Source organism: Epinephelus moara, chromosome 9 (assembly GCF_006386435.1).
Source record: "Epinephelus moara isolate mb chromosome 9, YSFRI_EMoa_1.0, whole genome shotgun sequence".
Classification (NCBI taxonomy): Eukaryota; Metazoa; Chordata; class Actinopteri; order Perciformes; family Serranidae; genus Epinephelus; species Epinephelus moara.
Window position 1 is genome coordinate 12,011,488 of NC_065514.1, and position 17,370 is coordinate 12,028,857.

At 40.8% G+C, this 17,370-nt stretch overlaps 1 protein-coding gene across 1 annotated transcript; it reads left to right on the top strand.

Annotated features, from left to right (window-relative positions):
- Window positions 1-8,891: 8,891 nt before the first annotated feature.
- On the top strand, window positions 8,892-15,125 carry LOC126395108 (zinc finger protein 883-like). Its single transcript, XM_050052292.1, has 5 exons — window positions 8,892-9,227; window positions 11,823-12,015; window positions 12,117-12,218; window positions 12,434-12,505; window positions 13,729-15,125. Exons 1-5 carry the CDS (start codon window positions 8,997-8,999, stop codon window positions 15,021-15,023), a joined length of 1,893 nt encoding a protein of 630 aa, XP_049908249.1. The 5' UTR covers window positions 8,892-8,996; the 3' UTR covers window positions 15,024-15,125.
- Window positions 15,126-17,370: the final 2,245 nt, after the last annotated feature.

Consider the following 17,370-nt stretch of genomic DNA (forward strand, 5'->3'; position numbering starts at 1 on the left):
TAAATTTTGTTTTTAAACCATGGAAGTGGTTGTTTGTTGAAAACTGGTTCAAACTGAAATATGCATTTACATGGAAGTGCCCTCGTAGTGCAGTTATTGACTAATCTTCCTCTTCCGCTTTTATTTGTTCTTCTCTTACCTTCAGAGTCCAGCTTGGAGTAGCCTCTTTGCCTCTCATTAGGTGGTGTTTCCTTGCACTGAGTCCCCATCGGGACCAATAAACAGCTGTGATGGGAGCCAGGGCCTCGCTGACAGGTCATACTGCCTCTCGTCTTGCTGCAGGAGGAGGCACAGATGGATTTGGCTGGATGAAACTCTGAAAGTATTGCTGGTATGTGGCAGCAGTAAGATTTGGCATAACAATACACCTTGTTCTGTTTGTCCTTACCGGAGCAGCCCTGCTCTTCACTGTCACACCATATCTCATCATGACCAGATTTACAGGCATATACAGAGAAAATGGCCTTGGCCCTGTATTTATTCCACACTGTTTAGCGGAAAAATCTGCTCCTAGCACCCTCAGTCCTAAAGCATGTTTCCCTACCACATATTATACAATGGTTCACACCTTGTAAAAATGCACATACAACTGTTCGTATGATATCTAACAAATTAGCATCCCTACGATTGGTGTGGTTGGGTGTTGTCACATTACGTATTTAACTTAAAGTTATGTACTTAATGTAAAGTTATGTAGGTTAGGATTAGGCAAATAAAGTCATCATGTTATGTACTAATGTAAAGTTCAGTACTTAATGTGAAGTTACAAAGGTTAGGTTTAGGCAAATAAAGAAGTCATGTAACTTACATAACATACAGTTATGTACTTAACATAGAGTTAGGAAGGTAAGGCTTAGGAAAGTAAAGTTACTTAGGTTAAGTTTAGGAAAGTAAAGTTACATAGGTTCAACTTGGGAAAGTAAAGTTATGTAGGTTAGGATTAGGAAAGTTAAGTTATGTAGGTTAGGTTTAGGAAAGTTACGTAGGTTACATTTGGGAAAGTAAAGTTACGTAGGTCACATTTAGGGAGATAAAGTTACACAGGTTATGTTTGGGAAAGTAAAGTTATGTAGGTAAGTGTAGAGGAAACTTACGTAGGTTGCATTTGGGAAAAGAAAGTTACGTAGGTTACATTTGGGAAAGTAAAGTTATATAGGTTATGTAGGTTAGGTTTAGGAAAGTAAAGTTATGTAGGTTAGGTTTAGGAAGTAAAGTTACGTAGGTTACATTTGGGAAAGTAAAGCTATGTAGGTTATGTAGGTTAGGTTTAGGAAAGTAAAGTTACGTAGGTTAGGTTTAGGAAAGTTACGTAGGTTATATTTGGGAAAGTTACGTAGGTTAGGTTTAGGAAAGTTACGTAGGTTATATTTGGGAAAGTTACGTAGGTTAGGTTTAGGAAAGTAAAGTTACGTAGGTTACGTTTGGGAATGTAAAGTTATGTAGGTTATGTTTGGGAAAGTAAAGTTACGTAGGTTACGTTTGGGAATGTAAAGTTATGTAGGTTAGGTTTAGGAAAGTAAAGTTGCATAGGTTACAATTGGGAAAGTAAAGCTATGTAGGTTATGTTGGTTAGATTTAGGAAAGTAAAGTTACGTAGGTTACGTTTGGGAATGTAAAGTTACGTAGGTTATGTTTGGGAAAGTAAAGTTACACAGGTTATGTTTGGGAAAATGAAGATACATAGGTTAAGTTTAGGAAAGTTACGTAGGTTATATTTGGGAAAGTAAAGTTACGTAGGTTACGTTTGGGAATGTGAAGTTACGTAGGTCACATTTAGGGAGATAAAGTTACACAGGTTATGTTTGGGAAAGTAAAGTTATGTAGGTAAGTGTAGAGGAAACTTACGTAGGTTGCATTTGGGAAAAGAAAGTTACGTAGGTTACTTTTGGGAAAGTAAAGTTATATAGGTTATGTAGGTTAGGTTTAGGAAAGTAAAGTTATGTAGGTTAGGTTTAGGAAGTAAAGTTACGTAGGTTACATTTGGGAAAGTAAAGCTATGTAGGTTATGTAGGTTAGGTTTAGGAAAGTAAAGTTACATAGGTTACAATTGGGAAAGTAAAGCTATGTAGGTTATGTTGGTTAGATTTAGGAAAGTAAAGTTACGTAGGTTACGTTTGGGAATGTAAAGTTACGTAGGTTACATTTGGGAAAGTAAAGTTACACAGGTTATGTTTGGGAAAATGAAGTTACATAGGTTAAGTTTAGGAAAGTAAAGTTTCGTAGGTTAGGTTTAGGAAAGTTACGTAGGTTATATTTGGGAAAGTAAAGTTACGTAGGTTATGTTTGGGAATGTGAAGTTACGTAGGTTACATTTGGGAAAGTAAAGTTACACAGGTTACGTTTGGGAAAATGAAGTTATATAGTTTACGTTTAGGAAAGTATAGTTTTGTAGGTTAGGTTTAGGAAAGTTACGTAGGCCACGTTGGGAAGCTACAATTATGTAGGTTATGTAGATTACGTTTAGAAAAAATAAAATTGTGTAGTTTAAGTTTAGGAAAAGAAAAATGGTTTGGCATCGTTGCGTTATGTACTTAGCGTAAAGTTAAGTGAAAAGAGAAGAAGACGTACCTTAAAGTAAGTCAAAGTTCACTTGGTTTCACACGGGACTCGTAAATCAGTCTCCTGCTGGGAAGGTCATGTGTTTGTTTGACCCAGTCACCTCCCCAGCCTCCCTCCTTACGTAGACTTCATTCTTTATACTACTGTCTTCTTAACTCCCGTCAACACATTGGTCACGTGATCACAGCCTTCCGAATGGCTTGGGTTGTAAACAAATTTCTGGCTCACGTGGGTTATATAGGAATTACTGGCTCATGATTACGTGGGTTATATAGGAATTCTGGTGTACTTTTCATAAACAGTGCATGAGAACAGCCTGTTCCCCAACAAAAGAAAGTTGTTGGTAAGGAATGAAAAACTTAGGTAGAAGTTGGAAAGTAACACAATTAGGATGGGAAATATATTGAAAGCATGATGCAGCCTGACCAACCTACACCATTTGTATCTGTGGTGGCAGCTGCTTGCAAGCTACAGACTTCTCGCACTCACCTTTCAAGCCAATTTGATGTGAATATTAGATACTCAAAACCCTCCTGTTTTAAAGTAGTAAACATGGCAGTGGTAAAGACAACAAGAGACACCAGATGGAGACAGAAAGTTTTCTCTCATTTGGTCCAATCTGTGAGTGCCCTCACACCTGCCATGAGACTTGCCCACCCAGCAGAGCGAGGGGGGTGATCATCATTAGTTACTATCAGAGGAGCACGCTGTCATTTTATTTCAGAGCCAGACTTCCTCGGGCCTCTCCGGAGCTCCTGATATAGGCGTAGCAGTTAATGAGGGAAATACCCAAAGTTAAACCGAGCATGGGAGCCTGAGAGGGGAGAGTGGGGGAGGGAGGACCAGCGAGACTGGAACGTGAGAGAAAAAGTAGCAGGAGAAAGGAGACGGAGAGATGACGGGAGGAGGGCAGAGCTGTGAGTCTTTCCTGGAGGACGTTGTGGTGTCTTTGCTGTGGCTGTGTGGGTCTCTGGCATGATGATTTGGGACAGAAAGTAAAAATCACATTGCCAGGGATTACTACACTGCTATGGTGTCTGCTGCTGCTTCTGGAGCTGGAGGAGGATACGTACCTGTATTTGACACTTCTTCTTCTGCCCGCTCTGTGTTTTACACATTTCCACGAGAGGAGTTCAACAAGCTGCCAGTCTGCGGATAACTGAACTCTTCTGAGGCAAGATCACTGGATTAGTGTTTGTGTGGTGTCGTGTGTATCTGCTGTTTCTGATCAGGTGCAGAGCTTAGTCGTCTGCTGAACAGGGAGTCTTAGCAGTTTGTTCACAGTGGCTAAGTTCTTCACTTGCACAGAGATGATGGGGATGTCTGACAAAAAAGTCTGATGGTGTATATTTAATGCAGCATATTTAGAGGGAGCATCTTACACAAAATACTAAAAAAAATGTGTAAGTGATAATTTTTCTTTACTTGACAGTTTTCTTAATTGACATTCCTGTGTGCCTTAGAGCTCCACTGTTGTCCAAAAACTATTAAAACACACCCATGAGCCAAACTGTTGCACTGGGTAACATGTTCCGTCATTAATATGATCACGCACGTTGTAGTTTATTTTGGCTCAATCCCACAGTCAGCCTCTTGCTGCTCCAGTATATATTTTCAAATGTGTATTAATCCACAGCTGAAAATAGTCCCCACAAAACACACTGTTTACTCCTGTTTGAGTAACGTTTGCTAAAAACTACAGTGCCCAGCTGTTTTAAGACATGACTGTGCATTTTTGAAAACTGAAGCTTTATATTTATGAGGTGTTTTTAGAGACTGGGCTGAGCGCCAAAGACAGGGTTGGGAAATCTGACATTATTGAGAAATGGACGAACACTTTCTTTAAAGGGACAGTTCATCCCAAAATCAAAAATACATAATTTTCCTCTTATGTGTAGTGTAGTTTATCAGTCTAGATTGTTTTGGTGTGAGTTGCTGAGTGTTGGAGATATCGGCCGTAGAGATATCTGACTTCTCTCCAGAATAATGGAACGAGATAACACTCGGCTTGTGGTGTTCAAAGCGACAAAAAATACATTTGAAAAACTCAACAGTAACAACCCAGTCTCACTGCGAAGTCGTCAAAAACCACCACTTGGTCAGTGACTTCGGGCATCAGACCCGGACAAAAGACCTGTCCTTTCACGTCTGTATGACCACTGGCTTTCACCTGGGAGGCCAGTGTTCGCTTTCTGTACATGTAAAGCAGGAAAAAGAGGTCAATTTACAGTGTTGTACCAACGGATTGCGTTTATTTTAAAACAGACCAGTGGCTTTTTAGCCACCAAATTAAATTTTTTTTAGTGATCAGTCACTGGTTTTCCACCAGGGGTAGGAAAATATTCATATCGAGACATCACTGCATTTCCAGCGGGTATTGTGCCACCAAAACCTAGTATTTTAAGCCAATAAATTAGCTTTTCCTAAATGGTTTTGGTATCCAAACATAACTACACATTAACCACAGCATTGTTGAAATGTAAAGAAATATAAAGTTTGAACAGATATGTTAAAGGGATAGTGCACCCAAAAATGAAAATTCAGCCATATCTACTCACCCATATGCCAAAGGAGGCTCAGGTGAAGTTTTAGAGTCCTCACAACACTTGCGGAGATCCAAGGGGAGAGGGGGTAGCAACACAACTCCACCTAATGGAGGCTTACGGCGCCCCAGATTCAAACGTCCAAAAACACATTATTGAAACCACAAAATATCTCCATACTGCTCGTCCGTAGTGATACAAGTGTCCTGAAGCCCTGACATAAAAAGTTGTTTGGAAAAATGTCATTTTAACTCTGTTTTTAGCCTCATTGTAGCCTGTAGCTCTAACTGCCACTCTGTGGACTGCACTCACGTGTGCGCGCTTTTGTGGTTTCAATTATGTGTTTTTGGACGTTTGAATCTGGGGTGCCGTAAGCCTCCATTAGGTGGAGTTGTGTCGCTACCCCCTCTCCCCTTGGATCTCCGCAAGGGATGTGAGGACTCTAAAACTTCACCTGAGCCTCCATTGGCATATGGGTGAGTAGATAATGGCTGAATTTTCATTTTTGGGTGCACTATCCCTTTAGTATTTTTGTGCTATTATGTAGCCTATCTGTGGTTTGAAGAAATACATAATGCCAAAATTTAAACTGGCGACTGGGTGGGACAGATGCAAAGTGGAACAAACCTCCAAAAAGAAAACCAACACCAAGCCTTACTTCTGACAGTTCCAAGATCTACAGTATATTTCTTGTTCAAAAAAGCATTGTAATGATATTGACTTTTATAAAACTAGTGTTGGATGACATCCAGTTAAATTCAAATGAACACATCTGGAGCATGATGGGTTGGTGTGGATAAAGGGAGCAAAAAGGTTGGGAATCCCTGTGATGAGTCTTAAAGCACCAAAAAAAAAGACTCATAAACTATCTGTGCCATCTGAAAGGCTCCTTCCTTTCCCCTGTCTGCCTGTATTGGCAATATGCAGCGATTATGTTCTTGGAGAAGGAGGGACTTTGCACCTGCATGTTTGTCAGATGTTTATCTGAGGTTGTGTAACTTCTCTCCCTGTGTTGTGCAAAATGATTGACAATTTGCGATGTTGCCAGCTGAACTCATCGCTGAAAAAATAAATTAAATTTCTTCTAACAATGGGAAGATTATATTCAATGCTGAAATTGTGGTTGCTTCTCCGTAGGGCTGATGTTAACAGATAACATCATAATATTAAAAAAAAGTCAATTAGAAATATAAAGACTGTTTGATGTTTGGTTGCCTGCGAGTGATTACAATAGAGGAAATGTGTTTTGCATGGAGATGAAATTCCTGCCATGTTTTGTTTTATTTGCAGAATTTGACACTTGTCTCATCGGCTTTGAACGGAATCGCCAGAGAGCCACATGTGGACTGTCTTGACCGCCGTCTTGACATTACTCCACTGAAACATCTGGCCTTCCTCTTGTGCCTTCTGAGCTGACAGCAGTTCAATCAAACACACTGGCTCAGTTCAGCAGGAACAGGAGTCTGGTCAACATGCAACATTTTTTCATGAGGTGAATACCATGCGAATGATCTGTGGTGACGTCTCGGGAAGGAAAAGTACAGTGAGCAGTGATAGAGAGGAGAGCGGAGCCTGTTTGGGTGTGTAATGGCAGGAGATCTGGTTACGAGATCTCAAATGGTCATTGAGCCTAATATCAGTATCAGTTAAGGACGGTCTGACATAGGTAAAAGAGGAATTGTTGTATTAGGGATTCTGTGTTTGGTATCATTTAAGGATGGTTTATGTACAAGGACTACAATTATTTTTCCTATTAAACACCTCAATGTCAATGTGGATCCTTGACTTCCTGACGGATAGTGGTGGTGAGAGTGGGCAGACACACCTCTTCCACCCCCATCCTTAACAATATAGCACCCCAGGGCTGCGTATTGGGCCCCTTGCTGTGCTTCCTGTACACACACGACTGTGAAGAGTTTGCTGACAACACAGGTGTGGTGGGCCTGACACAGACAAGGACTACTTGAAGGAAGTAGGGGACCTGACCTACTGCTGTCAGGACAACAACCTAGTCTTGAACATCAGTAAGATTAAGAAGATGGGGTGGACTATAGGAAGAAGCAGTGAGGGAACAACACCCTCCTTAATATCAACAGATCCTCATGGAAAGGGTGGACAGTTTCAAGTACCTTGGTATCCACATCACTCAGGGCCTGATCTGGGTGCCTCATATTGACTGAGAGGTGATAAAAGCAAGGCAGAGACTGTTTCACCTCAGAGACTTTGAGGCAATCGCGGGTATTTCCTCAACTAATGAGGGATTTCTACTCCTGCATGATCGAGAGTGCCCTGATGGGTAACATCACAACCTGGTACGGAAGAAGCACCAAACAGGACTGCAAGTTTGGGTGAACAAACAGTAGACAGTGCTCTACCCTGTCTAAAGGATATTTACGCCAGGCGCTGCAAGAATAAGGCTACGAGAATCATTTAGGATTCTAACCACCTTGATAGCTGTCTTCTCTCCCTGCTGAGGTTGGGACGAAGGTATTGGATACACCAGGCCAGCACTGACTGGCTCAGGAGGAGCTTCTACTGTACGGCTGCAAGAATACAAATGAGGACACTGCCCAAGGCTGCGCCTAACCCCAGTGTCAATCATAGACTCTAGGGGACCCCAGGCAAAGAATCTCATGTCCCCATAAAATGCATTCAATCAACTGTGGTTGATCAAATGTCATAATCATTTGTTAATAAATAACTAAACAAATAAATAAATAAATACACCATGCACACACAAATCTGAATATCTGAGCTATTAAATGTTATATGGTAGCTAAAAGGGACCCCACTGAAGAGGTTTTTGGTGCACTGCATAGTGCCTGTCAGGGGGTTCAAGGGGTTTTATGGCTGTCATTGCAAAATGTGCAAATAGCAGTGGTCATGGTTTGATTTGCCTCTCCTGGTGGTTCACCCCTGCCCATCTCCACTCCAATCATACACATAATATTTATTATTACACTCTTTTTAGTGCACAAGCTGACGGGACATTTCACTGGAACTGTACATTATTTGATTTCATGTGACAAATAAATTGATTGATTGATTGATAGATTGATAGATGTAAGATGCTTTATCTATCTAATACCATACACAGTGGTGCAGAAACCCCTCTGTAACAGATTTTTGTTAGTTTGTTTTGTTTTACCAGGATTGATGGGATGCAATTGTGTTGATGGTTGTCCTGGGTGTGTTCAGAATCATGAATGACTGCCCTCCAGTGGTTACAGTGAAGAACTACAACAGCACACAAATATACACATCAGTTCTGATAATAGCTATATTACAGTAAGACTTTCATGGTTAGAGAGTGTTGTCTGTTCGCTGTGTTCACACCATCATAACTGCATACTGAACTCCTGGAAAAACTTATAAACAAACAAACAAACAAAAAACATATTTACACAAATAAATAAAAATATATTCAGAATTTATGTTTATAGAAATGTGCTCCCACAAATGTGATTTGTGGTAAGCTCCAAGATTTGCACAAACAAATGGGAGCATAAAAAGGGAAAGAAGTATAGTCAAAGTACATATTTAAGGACCTAGACAGGATTTGAATCCAAAAAAGTAACCCCAAAGTGCTTTTTAAACAATTAAAGACGAATTATTATTGTTATTATTATTATTATTTTAATGAAAATCAGATTTTAAGGGAGCAGCAGCCAAAACGCAACAAAAAAAGATCTGTTGTAATGATGCTGTACCACCTTATCCCCACTAGATGGCAGAAGTCCTCCCAAAATGCAACGACTCTGCCGTAAAGCACACGAAGAAGAAGAATAAAGCGGAACAAAAACACAGGTTTCCAACTTGCTCAGTGCAGAAACAAGGCTCTACACTTTGACACAGTATGAAAATATAAACTGGGCCGTCACGTTATTCACAGACATGTTCAGCCTGGAGACTTTTGAGCGTCAGATATCTGCTGTGATGGAGACTGTGGTGGAGGCGGCGGTGACGGAGCTCGGCAGACTTTTGGAGAAGCGCTCGGCTAACGTCATGGCCGCTCAGCAGCGTTCTGCTCCGCTAACGAAGAGCGAGGAGGAGGAGGAAGAGGAGGAGGAGGAGAGCGAGGTGACTCCACAGGGGGAGAGACACCTGTTTAACAAAGTTATAACGGTAACTAACACACAGAGACACTCACTGGTGTCAGACGTTACATGAGAGTAGACAGACAGGACGCTAGTTAGCAGTTGTGTGCAGTTGCTGAGAACAGCCTCATTAGGTTTAACTTGTGTCACAGGTTTTGGTTATGGATAGTTACAATAACTAACGGCATTAAAAACTTCACTACCCATGAGCCTCATCGGTCGTTGCCATGGAGAGGACGCCATCGCCAATCTGAATATTGATTAATTGATTTGAGTAATAATTTAAGAGAAAACTCAAAATTCTCTGATTTTAGCTTCTTAAATGTTAATATTTTCTGGTTTCTTTACTACTATGACCATCAGGGGGTGTTCTTTACTTATAAGAGGAGGTGTTGGCTGGGGTATGACTTATTTTATTTATTTATTTTTTTTCTTTTTTGGGACACTCCCTGAAACTACGAATATTTTCATCTTGAGCCTCCCTGACTGACTGGCAGAAAATACATAACCCTCTCTCCACCATAAATTAGTTAACAGATTTTTAAAACAAACTCAGAATCCTGGAGTTGAATAATAGCCTTGGTTTCTCACTCTTGTCGTGCATGCTGGTAAGTTCATTGAAAAGGTTTATTTTTGGCCAAATTTGAAATGAGATGTAGAAAAAAGTGATAACAATGAATTATCACTATTTTAAGAACAGATTTTTTTTGTTTGTTCGTTTTTTTTGTTTTTTTTTTTCTGACAGAAGCATTTGTCGCCCATGATGTTTCCAAAGACCTTGGGAAATCTGATAATCCAACTATAATTTCTGTCTTCCCGGTTCGTGGCTATGATAAATGATGTAATTTATGGCGATTTTTTCTTTAAAAATATGTGTTAAAATCAGGGTTCCTATGCAAGTATGGAAAGTATGGAAATAAATTTGATCAATTTCCAGGTACTAAAAAGTATGGAAAATGAAAAATAAAGAACATAACATATTTATGTTTCCAGACTATTACCACTGTTCTAAAATACTGTTTTCTAAAATAGAAAATTAGATATTTCCAAAAATAATTTAATCAATCCGGATCGTGTTTTATGCCGGGCCAAGCACAGTTTGTGTGAGAACAAACGTCTCATAAAACATACCACCCCTTTTACCTGATTGACAAGTGGTATGTCCAGTCCGCTGCCCCATGACCCTCCTCCAGCCCCCTAGGTATCAAGTTTCACTCCAACACTGCACCTTCGACAAGAAGACGAGTTTCACGTGGTTCAAGGTGGGTAGATGCAAGTTTTTGGATGGATGGCTTGACAATACCGTATATAAATACTGCTTGGCCAAGGATTCCCAATTCACACACAGAGCTAGATGCAAGCTTTGTGTGAAATCCTTTGACATCGCCAACATGGGGGAGAAGGCGATTCTAAGCCACGTGAAAGAAAAAAACCCACCGACATCTCGTTACTGCATCGCTTGCACCCAGAGTCCCAACCTTTTTGCCTCAGCCCAGACATTGAACTTACCTGAGTTTTTATTTGCATGCCATTATGGTACTTGGCTACAATCGCCTATTAAGAAGAGATGTCTTCATATTCTCTGAAGAAAAAAACAACAACGCAGAGTCTGGAAATTAGGGTATGGAAAAGTATGGAATTTTGAAATTCCAAATGTGTAGGAACCCTGTAAAATACAAAATACAGCATTTAAATTTCCATGCTCCTCCCCTGAGCCACAAAAAAATATCTCTCTTTACACCACCTCCCCCCTCATAAGTAATGAACAGTCCCTAAACTGAATACATGTGGGTTGTGGACAAAACAAGACATTTAAGGACGCAATTTTAAATTTCCTGACATTTTATAGACCAAACAACCAATCAATAAATTTAAATAATGATAGACAAATGAATCAACATTGAAAATGATTGTTAGTTGCAGCTCCATTGAACACATTCAAGCTGTATAATTATCCAGTCAAAAACGAACTAAATCTTTAGCCCCAGATCTTAAATGTGTTTTTGTACTTTTGCCATGTATGTGCCTTGTTGTGGAGTAAAAACAATATTATTTACCTCTGCCTTATGGTAGAGTAGAAGTATGAAGTGGCATGAAATGAAAACACATAATAAAAAAAGTAATAATAAAGTAAAAGTACCTTTAAATTTGTATGCAAGTACTTGAGGAAATGGACTTAGTTACATTCCACCACTGCTCAAAACCATCTGATTCTATATTGGATTTATATTATATAAATCTGATTTGAGAGGAGTAAAGGGTGTTGCGTTTATTATTTTTAGGATCAATAGAATAATTGTTAAGTCTACACAATGTCTGAAAATTGTGCAAGATGTGAAGTTCCCAGAATGCAAAATGATGTATTCAGATTGATATTTTGTCCATTCATTGGTCATTTCATTAACAGTGATATAAAACTGAGAGAAGCACTATATTCTTACATTTGAGAAGCTGGAGACCCTATTCTAAAAAAGTTTGTTATAATTGAGCAGACACATTTTTGGTTATTCAACAATTGAATATTACATTTCACTGGAAGTGTACCTTACATGATTTCATGAGACTGATTAATGTAAAACTAACCACTCTTGTTGCTCTTCATTTCTTACCCACGACTTTACAGAACCAGTTTGCATCCCTCATGGAAGCTTTGACCAGAAGTGCTGTAGACAAAGTGCTGATGATGTTGAAAGTGTCCCTGTGTGAAGCTGAGGACGGCCCTGCTGCAGAGGGAAAGCAGAGGGCCGGGCTGAACGACGAGGTGACACAGACGAACATGAACCCAGCAGCAGGGCAGGTGGCCGAGCCCAAACAGCGTAAGGCAGTTAATGTCTTTAGTGACTGTTGAGAAGATTTTCTGCTCATATTCTGGCATTTTTATGTATATTAAACAAGCTTTGTTGTTGTCGTTGTTAAGTTACAGAATCAGCATCCAGGATTACTCCTCAGAAAAGAAAAAAAAACAAGAGAAGACCCAAACCAGCAACGACGAGGGGTGATGACCACATATACCACAGAGGTATTCAGCCGCCTGCTGAATATGATTTACATATCTGATGGAATGGTAATAATGATGTTGCTCGTAAAAGAATCTTTAATCCTCTGACTAATTTCCATGGTGGAGATATGCTGGATTAGTTAACAGGATACATTTCCTGTGTAATAATATTTCTGATTGGACAAACTTTAGTCCCTTAATGACAGATTCACTGAAGGTGATATTTTGTTTTTCAGAGCAGCGACATCCTGAAGAACGAGCAGCAGCAGCAGCAGCAGCAAGTGACACAGACTCAGTGATCAAACCTTGTGAGTAATGCCTCTTTACACACCAGCAGAACAGATACTTCTTGTTTGTGTGAGGAAAAAGTTCTTTTTTTTCCCAGGAAGTCCCTGGGAAAAAAAAATTACAAAAGAGACCTGGACAAAATGGCAGTGTAGAGTTGTTAACACATCTAATTATTTTACAACATTCACACATAACACGATAAGTAGATAAGTAAAATTTGGGGAAAGATATCTGTCGGCTGTGATTAGTTGTCCCCCGTCACGTGACCTGCGGTGCTGTTGCTTTCCAAAACTCAGTATATCTCAGGTTGCAGCCATCACACCCTAAAAAAAAGGCGTTCAGGAACGTGTGTGCATGCCACTCTAGTATTGCTCTGGCATTTGAGCACACTTGTCGCACATCTACATTAAAAACAATTGGTTAGAGGGTGCAAAAAACGCAGCATGTGTACAGCCCCTAAAACAGCCACATTTTTTTGATAAGACATGTTTTGAATTTGGTGTTTAAATGCCTAATATTCTGGCAGTATTTTCAAATGGGGTTTATCTTGCAACTTTTTCCAAGTCCAGGGTGCTTACTGAAAAAATGCAGTCCTGCTGAATTCAGAACAGACTCCCTTAACACTAAATATTATCTGTTACAGCGATCTATCTACCTGATCTCCTTAAAGTCACACTTACCTTAAAAAAGAGTCTTCTATAATTTTTTACCAGGGTTGAGCCGAATTATTGGATGACACAAGTATCTGATATGGATGATGTACTTTTTACGAGCACGAGTATCATTCTAGTAAATTGTGTCTTGTAAATAGCTCTCCTACTCTTTTGATCAAAAATGATCTGAAGCTCAAAAATAATAGATTTTTTAAGAAAGAATAAATATGACAACTTTTTATCAATCCATATCAGTTCCAGGCTTAAAACAACTTCTGGTTAGGTCCCACTCACTTCTGGTTTAAGACCCACCCATTCAGAGTACAGATAGTTCAGACAGAGAGAGAGAGACAGATAATGTAGTGGGTTAAACAGATAATGGTGTACTGGCTCATCCTTATTCTTTAGATTAAAATGTGTAAGTTAGTAAAGAACTTGCAAGTGATTGCAGAGATAAAACCTTTTTTGTTTCCTGTCTTACAAACTAGTTTTGCTTTATGAGTAAAAAAAAAACCTGTATGTGTTTCTCTGTGTTAGCTGTGTACCTCCCACTTTGTTTCAAGTCCCCTAATGGAGCTTTTTTGTTTCAGCTGTTGCAGCCACACATGAGAGTAACTCTGGGTCCCTGTCTGATGCTGAAGCTTTGACTACGGAACTGGCCTCCAGTGTAGGTGAGGAAAATGGCGTCCAGGTGGATACAGGCACTTCAGCCCCCACGTCCAAAGTTAAAAAGAAGAAGACCACCGAGCCGCTGAAATGTCCTTGTTGTGACAAATCATTCACTCTGAAGTGTATGATGGACAGACACTATCTGACTCACTCCAAACCTCACCTGTGCTCTGAGTGTGGGAAACGGTTTTCAGGACAGCGAGGGCTCATCGCACATTCAAGACGTCACACCGGGGAGAAGCTTTACAAATGCTCCGACTGTGGGACAGAGTTTGCTTACAAGAATACCTTCGAGAGACACATGCGTAATCACAGAATGAAGAAGCCGAGCACACATACGTGCGCGCTGTGTGAGAATCACTTCACCGGGCTGCTGGCGCTTCAGAGACACAGGTGTTGTGCTTTGAAAAAGACGTTTGTTTGCTCACTTTGTCCGGAGACCTTTGAATGCAGACAGAGTTTGGCCGTTCACGAGAACCTACATTCAGGAGACAGAGATTTTGTATGTGAAATGTGCGGTGAGAGCTTCTTCTCGTCCTTGTCCTTGGCCACTCATCGGGTGACTCACATGCAAAAGGAAAACTGCTGCGACGTGCTCGGCCTCGGGTGCAGCGACTTGAGCGTCCTCAAAAATCACCTGAGCAAACACACAGGAGAGAAGCCGTTCTGCTGCGAGGTTTGCGGTAAAGGTTGTAGTCACCAGAGCGCTCTGAAGCACCACATGCTGACCCACACAGGAGAGAAGCCCTTCGTCTGCGAGACCTGCGGCAAACGCTGCGGCCACGCTAGCGCGCTTCAGAACCACCTGAGGATCCACACGGGGAAGAAGCCCGGTCAGCAGCCGGTCTGCAATGTGTGCGGCAAAAAATTCCGCCGCACGGTCAATCTCAAATATCACATGAGCATCCACACGGGGATGAAACCTTACGCCTGCGACCACTGCGATAAAAAGTTCAGCAACCCCAGCAATCTCAAGTTACACATGATGATTCACTCGGGGGAGAAAATGTATGGCTGCAACATCTGCGGCAAGAGGTTCACTCAGGCCAACAGCCTCAAGCTGCACAGACGCGTTCACACAGGAGAAAAGCTATACTGCTGCAAAGTCTGCGGGGAGGGATTCATACACTGCAGCGACTTCAGGAAACATCAGAGGGGTCACATGCCAGATGAGCCAGGAGATGGTCAGCCTGAAGAGACTGCTGTGAAAATCTAAAACATTTCATCGCTGTATGGTCACTTCATGTACTTATACGTTGACTAAATGTGCACTGGAGACTGGGCTGGGCTGTGTGACAATAAATACCGTGAGATAAGATTTGTTGTCAAGGATTTTTTCTTTCTCTACACAGCTGTGACTCCGCTAGCTGTAACAGACCTCAGCAGATTGACCAAAAACAATAAAATCGTCACATTTAGTTACATCGTCTATGAAGGGTTTCTCAGTATAGTTTCTGAAAAAATTCTATACCACGATGTAAAGTTACATACAGAACATAAATTCTGTTGAGACATCCATACGTCTTTGAACATGTCATTCTGAAACCATGAACATTAGTTTGCTGCTGTAACAGCCTCCAGTTCATCCCAGCGGTGTTGGATGGGGTTGAGGTGCATGGGGAGATAATGTCATTTTGAAACAGAAAAGGAGCGCACACAGTTGACTGTCGATGTTGGTGAGTGTCTGTCGCCCCAGTTTTTGCTGTGTGTGGCCGTTGTCTGCAGCTTTTCGGCCATTTCAGCATGTTGAACATGTATGTATAAAGAGACCTGGATACATGGTTGGGGCAGACTTCCACTGGCTGAAGTGACTCCCTCCACTTTAGTGCTTTGTTAACTTGAATGCGGATACAATTATTTAATCATGCGGCTCTTCTAGACCAGTGGTTCCCAACTGGTCCAGCCAGGGGGTCCAGATTTGTCCTTAGTCATCAGTGCAAGGTCCAAACAGTTTAAAATGTTCAGCGTCATACTTGTGTTTGGCCATGTTGTCAAGCTGTCTCTGTAAGTAGCTATTGTCATTCACTCATTCGACAGCAGGAAATGACACTTTAGAATTAAAGCTCTGTGTAGGATATTCACTGGAATTCATAATGGACCCACGATCCACCAGTTGGGAACCACTGTTTTAGACTTTCCAAATATTATGGTTTGAATGGATTAAATCTCAATAGTGAAATAAGACATTTAACCGGGGTTGTGACGCTCAGAAAAATGCATCCATTGATTTACAAATGTCTCTTTCGCCATGTAAGTCAATGGGAAAAAGTCCTTTGGGCCACAGGGCATCACATGATGGTTTAGTTACACAGTTTGGCCACTACGAAAATTGGCTTCAAAGCTGAACACACTTCCTGGGGGCTTGATATTGGCATGGCGACAGGGCCTGTCGGTGAGAGCAATCGCTCTGATTGGCAGCTCAGCTCAGTGCAAAAAAAAAAAAAAACGGAAGTGAGGAAAGTAAACAAAAGGCTAAAGTCAAGTGTCAAGAGGGCATGAGATCAAATTGAACCTCTTGTATTAGATAAGATTACTTTTTAGCCATTGAGCTCTTTAGCAGAGACAGTATGTTGTTTGCTAGTGCACCGTAAATATCCTTTGTTCTTTCAACATCAGGTTGTGTTGCAAACGTGCTAACTGAATAAATAGTGTCTTGAATCCATCCTGTCAGTCTACAGGTTTCCCTTTTTGAATGACGAATACAGACTACCGCCAATGCACAACATATGTGCAAGTTGGGTGTTGGCTGTGGTCTTTTCGGTGTGTTCAAGTGCAACTTTTGGTGGAGGCACAGGTGATGTGAGGCGATGCAACAGTTGGTCTTCGTTACCACTCGTTCTTTGATGTTGGTTTGGTGTGTCTGGGCCCAAAGAGCCCAAACACATTAAGTACCACACACCTTTGTGGTCTGGAGCATCCACACACTTTTGTCAATAAGATTTCATTCACGTCGTCCATTCCTAACAGGAAACTGAAATTGTTGTGAAGGTTTCCGGCAACACTTGACCACAAGTTAACAAGTATTTTATTAAAACAATCCGTTAGCCTACAGGAAATGACACAATTAGACATGTTGGAGCAATATAACTTTCCCCCTGACAAAAATTCTGTTTAATATTTTGTGGATTTCATTTCTAAGGCACCATTACAGCTTATAAAATATTAGCAAAGTAACCTCTGTGTTCAAATTGACTTCTCAAAAGTTGAACATGTCTTTAAAGTTTGTTCTCTCTGCCGTCTTCATTAGCTGCTGTTGACTCCGCTGCTCTTTTTTAAAGCAGTGCTCACTCTCAAATTGTTTTCTTCTCACTCGATTGGTTTTACTGGAATCACACAAATTACTTACATGTGGGTAATTTCCTTTGCCATTAAACAAAGGAAGGGGGTGAATGAGGTCAATAAAGAAAGAAGATAACCTCAGCTAATTAAAGCTTCATCGTGCCGGAGACCTCGTGTAAACGCACGGGGCAGACAGTGAACAAAGCTGAGAACTGGCAGGAACTGCTAAGTTTGTTCAAGTTTTATTCAGAACATTAGCTAAATGTTTGCTGCATGGATATCCC